Source organism: Penaeus japonicus, unplaced genomic scaffold (assembly GCF_977035675.1).
Source record: "Penaeus japonicus unplaced genomic scaffold, GWHDUDI00000001_assembly GWHDUDI00000002, whole genome shotgun sequence".
NCBI classification, from domain to species: domain Eukaryota; kingdom Metazoa; phylum Arthropoda; class Malacostraca; order Decapoda; family Penaeidae; genus Penaeus; species Penaeus japonicus.
Window position 1 is genome coordinate 7,840,883 of NW_028234404.1, and position 6,609 is coordinate 7,847,491.

The 6,609-nt window shown below is 37.5% G+C and overlaps 1 protein-coding gene across 2 annotated transcripts in view; it reads right to left on the reverse strand.

Moving 5' to 3' along the window:
• The window catches only part of LOC122263007 (uncharacterized), a 29,061-nt gene extending 23,812 nt beyond the window's left edge, over window positions 1-5,249 (reverse strand). The window contains exons 1-3 of one of the 2 annotated variants that reach the window (XM_043031291.2): window positions 5,193-5,249; window positions 4,193-4,265; window positions 784-919 (exon numbers count right to left, since the gene is read on the reverse strand). In XM_043031291.2, coding sequence (XP_042887225.2) covers window positions 784-912 — 129 coding nt within the window. In that variant the 5' untranslated portion in view covers window positions 913-919; window positions 4,193-4,265; window positions 5,193-5,249. Of the gene's footprint in view, window positions 1-783; window positions 920-4,192; window positions 4,322-5,192 lie in introns of those variants that run through there. The other variant, XM_086546703.1, reaches the window with a different exon arrangement.
• Window positions 5,250-6,609: the final 1,360 nt, after the last annotated feature.

A 6,609-nucleotide genomic window follows, 5' to 3' on the forward strand; every position in this document is an offset into this window, starting at 1 on the left:
AATATCATTACTTATATAGATAAATATCTACTATAAATTATATATATATATATATGACATAATAGACAGATGATTTATATTAAATATATATAGAGATAGATTATAGATAGAGATTTAGAGATTTACTTAGTTATATATATTTATATATATAATATTGATATATATATTATATGATCATTGTTTCAGTTATATATAGATATATTAAGATTATTTTCTATATCTTTTTATATGTGTATAAACTATTATATATATTCTTATATATTTATATATATATATACACAATACATATATATACTACTTTATATTATATATAGTTTGAGATTTTTGATTTTTATATAGTCTTGTTTTATTTTGTTTTTTGTTTTGGAGATATTAAGAGTCATATATTGAGAAGTATTGATATTTAATATATATATTTTCGTTTTATGTATATATTTACAGTTCGGATTTATTCTATATTATATGTATGTCAATAATATATCTATATATAATTTATATATATATACATATTTATATAGAATATATATTATTTATATATAGAGATATATATATATATAGATTATAGAGTTATTTAAACATATATGTATTTAGTTATATTAAATTATTTAGAATTTTATACTCTTTATATATATATATATTTAGCAGATATATATATTTTATTCACATATTTATATATGGGGAAGGAAGAGAAGAAGGAAAAAAGAAGAAGGAGAGGAAAAAGGGGTAAGAGAAGAAGAAAAAGAAGAAGCGAAGGCGAAAAAGACTTAATCAATCCTCACTTACCTCGCCCATTTTCTTCTTCTCCTCATTGCTCTTCGTGCTGTCCTTGCTCAGCTTCTGGTAAACGGCTTGCAACGCGGGCAGGGCGTTGACGAGGATGGGTCCCCATTCTTTGGCACTCTGAGCTCCCATGGCGGGTCTGGGGGATGGGGAGGGGATGGGGAGGGGATGGGAAGGGGATGGGGAAGGGATGGGGGATGGGGGATGGGGAGGGGGATGGTTGAGGGAATGGCAGGGATGGGGTCGGGAAATGGAATGGATCGGAGGATGGAGGGATGGAGGAAGGGGAGGGGCGAGAGAGTGAGATTGAAGAGAGTGAGAAAAAGGAGTGGGAAGAGTAAGAGAGGGGAATGGGGATGGGGATGTGGAATGGGGAGGGATGTGGGGGAAGGGATTTGTACTTTTAATGGAATGGATTCAGGATTTCTTTTAGTCTTTTCTGTTTCATATGTATGTTGTTTTCATTCATTTATGATCTATCATTCCCCCTTTAGTTCTTTTCATTTTTCTTTTATTCCCCAAAAAAGGAGGGAGGGGAAGGGGGAGGGGATGGGGAAGGAGGTGGATGGAGGGAGGGAAGAGAGGAGGGGAAGGGGGATGGATGGAGGGAGGGAGGGGGAAGGGGGGTGGGGAAGGGGAAGGGGGATGAGAAGGGAAGGGGGAAGGGGGATGGGAAGGCGAAGGGGATGGATGGAGGGAGGGAAGAGAGGAGGGGAAGGGGATGGATGGAGGGAGGGAGGGGGAAGGGGGGTGGGGAAGGGGGAAGGGGGATGGGAAGGGGAAGGGGATGGATGGAGGGAGGGGGAGGGGGTAAGAGGGAAGGGGAGGGGAATGATGGATGGATGGAGGGAGGGGAGGGGAAGGGAAGGGGATGGATGGAGGGAGGGGGAGGGGGAGGGGAAGGGGCAGGGGCAGGGGAAAGGTAAGGGAGAGGGGAGGGAGAGAGTGAGAATTAGTGAGTGAGAAAAAAAGGAAAGAGGGGTGGAAGGAAGGAGAGAAGAGAAAGGAGAGGGAGAGAGAGAGGGAGATAGAGAGAGAGAGTGAGAGTGAGAGTGAGAGTGAGAGTGAGAGAGAGAGAGAGAGAGAGAGAGAGAGAGAGAGAGAGAGAGAGAGAGAGAGAGAGAGGATTGAGAGAGAGTGAATGCGAGTGTAGGACGGAGAGACGAGAGTAGTGTGTGTGTGTGTGTGTAAGTGGTGTGTCGTGTGAAGTGTGTAAGTGGGTGTGTAAGGTTGTGTGAGTGTGTGTGATGGTGTGAGTAAGTCTGTGTGTGGTGTAAGTGTGTGTGTGAGTGTATGTGTTGACATGTGTGTAGGTGTGTGTGTGTGTATGTGTGTGTGCTGTGTGTTGTGTGTGTTTAACTGTGTGTGTGTAACTGTGTGAGTGTGTGTGTGTAAAGTGTGTGTGTAAGTGTGTGTGTGTGTGGTGTGTAAGTGGACTGTGGTGTGTGAGTCTGTAAGTGGACGTGTGAGTGTAAGTGTGTGTCGTGTGTTAATGTGTAGTCCAACGTGTGTGTGTAAGTGTGTGTGAGTTGAGTGTGTGTAGTGTGAGTCGTGTGTGTGTGTGTCGTGAGTGTGGGTGTTGAGTGTGTGTGAGTGTGTGTGAGTGTGATGGGTGTTGTGAGAGGAGTGGTAGTGTGTGAGTGTAGAGTGTTGGTGTGTGAGTGTGGAGGAGTGTGAGTGTGTGTGTGTGTGTGCGATGTGGGTGTGCGTGTGTGTGAGTGTGTCGTATAGTGTTGTGTGAAGGTGAGTGGTGTGTGTTGTTGATGTAGTGTTTAACTGAATTGTGTTGTTTAACGGTGTGCGTTGTTGTGTGTTTAGTATGTGTGGTGTATGTGTGACTAGTGTGTTGTGTGATTGAGGGAATAAGTGTGAGTAGGTGTGCTAGTGTGAGTAGAGTGAGAGTGAGGTGCAGAACGTGAGAATGTTGAGCAGAGTGAGAGTGAGGAGGTGAGAGTGAAGAGTGAGAGAGAGGAGAGAGTGAGAGTGTATGTGTGTTGAGTGGAGAGTGGGTGGTGTGTTGGTACGTGGTAAGTTGTATGTGGGTTTTCGTTTGACGGTGTGTGTTGTGATGTTGTGTGTGTTTGTGTTGTTTGGCGTGTGTTGTGTGTGTGTGTGTGTGTGTGTGTTGTGTTTGTGCGTAGTGCGTGTGCGTGTGCGTGTGAATGTGCGTGTGTGGTGTGTGGTCGAGTGTGAGTGTGTGTGTGTGTGTGTGTGAGTGTGTGTGTGTGTGTGTGTGTGTGTGTGTGTGTGAGTGTGTGTGTGTGTGTGTGTTTAACTATGTGCATGTGCGTTTAACTGTGTGCGTGTGTGTTTAAGTCTATGTGTGTGTGTATGTGTGACAGTGTGTGTGTGTTTGAGACAGTGTGAGTGAGTGTGAGTGTGAGTATGAGTGAGAGTGAGAGTGAGAGTGAGAGTGAGAGTGAGAGTGAGAGAGAGTGAGAGAGAGAGAGAGAGAGTGGAGAGTGTGTTGTTTGGTGGAGTGAGTGAGTGTTACTTGGGTGTGTGTGTTGTGTCGTGTCGTGTTGTGCTTGTGTGTGTGTGTGTGTGTGTGTGTGTGTGTGTGTGTGTGTGTGTGTGTGTGTGTGTGTGTGTGCGTGTGCGTGTGCGTGTGCGTGTGCATGTGCGTGTGTGTGTGTGTGTGTGTGTGTGTGTGACAGTGTGTGCACTCAAAATTTATATCAATATCGACAGATAATTTGTTTTTCTTCTAAGATGAATAGCTTTCTAGGTTTCAAGCAAAAAAGTTTTTCAAAGCGCTTGAGGGTCGGCCGGTGCCACGTCCTACCAACATGTCTCGTACACGTTCATGACAGGGGTCTCATAATGTGTAATACTTTACATCATGTACTGCATCAAATACAAGATATTACATTCTTTCGTACTGCAAATTACCACAACCAAACACCCTATCCCTGCTTAATTAACAAAATAACTTACAACGATGATTATGTGACGTGTTTATGTATGGCAGTCTGAAATGTTTTCAAATATTATCATTTTATTGTACTAAGTTACTAAGAGAACACGTGAGATTATGTTTAACAATGCATGGTATTATTTACTGAAGGTTTTGCGTCGCCAATACTGTGCAATAGACTGTGCATGATGGCTCTTAGCCAATACTTCAGGAAACAACAATGAATGACACTAATATTTGACGTAAGGATACAGGGCGTCATGCAAAATCGAAGCTAATCAATTGGAATTGAAGCTAATCCTCTTAAAAATGTACCAGAGTGGATAAAACCCCAACGTATGACTTTGGTGTGAATGCAATCAAATAAAATGACATCCCTTCTGCAAGCTTTCGGGAACTGACGAACAGAATCACTGATTTTTCTTTACGTCATCGCCATTTACGGTGAATTTACACAATATCATTACACAAGAACAAATATAAGAAATCACTTACCACTAAGGAAGACCAAGTGCTACTGGAGAGCGGGATTGGACACGGAACAGCAACACTGCAACGCGAAGAAAAGCTGAAAATGCAATGATGTTTACAGCCTCTGCAAGCAGATGCGTGGGGCGAGTGTGTTGCCACGTCTCCCGAGATGAATTCTTTATTTAGTTCCACAGAACCTTTTTAAATAAAATAAATACCAAAAGGGAGGGCCAGTAACGAATCACATGTTGCATATATCATCGTAGTCAAAACAAGTAGGTTTATTAACGACACTAAAACATTTGTCAAAAAATTCTGGCGACATTTGGAAACTTTCGTATCGTAACGTGTACAAAACGCGATCGGTTCTTGAGTTGGTAGAAACGTATTTACTTTTTTTTGTAATGTCAATAAACGTATATTGTCTTTTACGTTGTATTTGAACCGGTTATTGTACAAAAACAACAACAAAACACTCTTAGTAACTGTAATCTATTCAGGAACTATTTTTTAATGTTTTTATTTATTTTATTCTTATTTTATTTTTTATTATTATTTTTTATTTACTGATAGCGTAGATATGCTGATATGCTGTACCCGGTGCTAATTTCAGTTCACCTGTATTCCTCTTGTATTTAACTCACTGTTTTACCGAGTTTTAAAACTTTCTGTAGCTGGTTCTTGTCCCCACAACCCCCTCTCATCTTAAAAGTTAAAAAATATATATTTGGATAAATAGAAAATACAGTGATGATAATAATAATGATAATACTAGTTTTTTTTTAATTACCATAGCACAAAGAAATCTTTACAGTCAATAGTCATATACAACAAAACTTATTCATTAAAAAAAATAATAATACATATATTATTCACAAAGGTAACTTTCCAAACTGATAATACAGACGAACAAGAAAAGAGAGAAGGAAAAGACAAACAAACAAACAAACAAACAAACACAGAAGCAGAGCTGGACCGAAGGATCAATAAGTGAAGGATAACTCGAGGCTTGAGGATGACGTACCTGACGCGAGAAAAATCTAGATGGTTATGTGGTTTGTATTCCTGTTCATGGGTGAGATATGTCGGATAAGATAGGGTGGGTGTGATAAGATGTGCACACGCGCGGTTACACACATACGTACTCACTCACTCACTCACTCCCTCACTCACACACACACAGATACACGCACACACAATCAATTCACTCCACTACAACAGATATTGTATACATACTCACACATTAAACACACACATACACAACACACACAACACCACACACACACAACACACATATATATATTATATATATAGTATATATATATTATTATATATATATATATATAGACATTATATTTTTATATTATATACTATATTGATATATATATATTTATATATATTTATATGTTTATATGTATGTATGTGTGTATATATATTTATATATATTATATATACTAGATATATATATATATATATATACTTTATATATATATATATTTGGATTATATATATAGGTGTGTGGGTGTGTGTGTGTGTGTGTGTGTGCTTGTGTGTGCAGATATAGATATAGTCTATATATATATATATTATATATATATATTACTATAATATACTATATGTAACATAATTAATTATACATACACACACACTCAACACACACACACTCACACACAGGCACATACATATATTTATTTATATATCTTATATATATAATATATATATATATATATATTATATAAATATTATATATATTTTATATTTTTAAGGAAATCCACATTCTATTCATTCTCCGGGGCCATGTGTCTTACTATCATCGACTCGACCCCAGAATAAGTAGATAAGTAAATAAGTGAAATAGAAGGAAATGAACAAAAACAAGAGTTGTTTGTTACAAACATAGATAAAGATAAAATGTAATTAGCTTATTTCGATTTAATTACACATAATTATGGTGAATATTCAATGGAAAACGCCTTCATTACATCTCATATATAATTTTCATAACAATATGTATGATAAGATTATAAGATATATTTTTTTTATATCTTGTATATACCTCATATTCGTCTTATTCATATCTTTATCAACAATATGTTATATCTTTTTTGTTGTTGTTTGTTGCAATCTTTAATTTCAATATTAAAAAAAAACAAAAAAAAAAACATACAAATTGATTTAATTATTATCATTTCTTCCACTGCATCTTTCCATAAAAGGACAAAGAAATAAAACAACATAAAACAAATACAGATTTTATTGTTTCATCTGAATAGCAAAAATAATTTTTACAAAAATGATCATAGTTCCTGACTGAAAAAATGTTCTTAATGTCGTGAAAGTGAATCATACTCATGAAAATGAATGAAAATGTGAAAGATGGTGACACACAATTTGGTATTGTTGGAAATCGCAAATTTAGTATGCTTGTGTGTGTTTGTTTG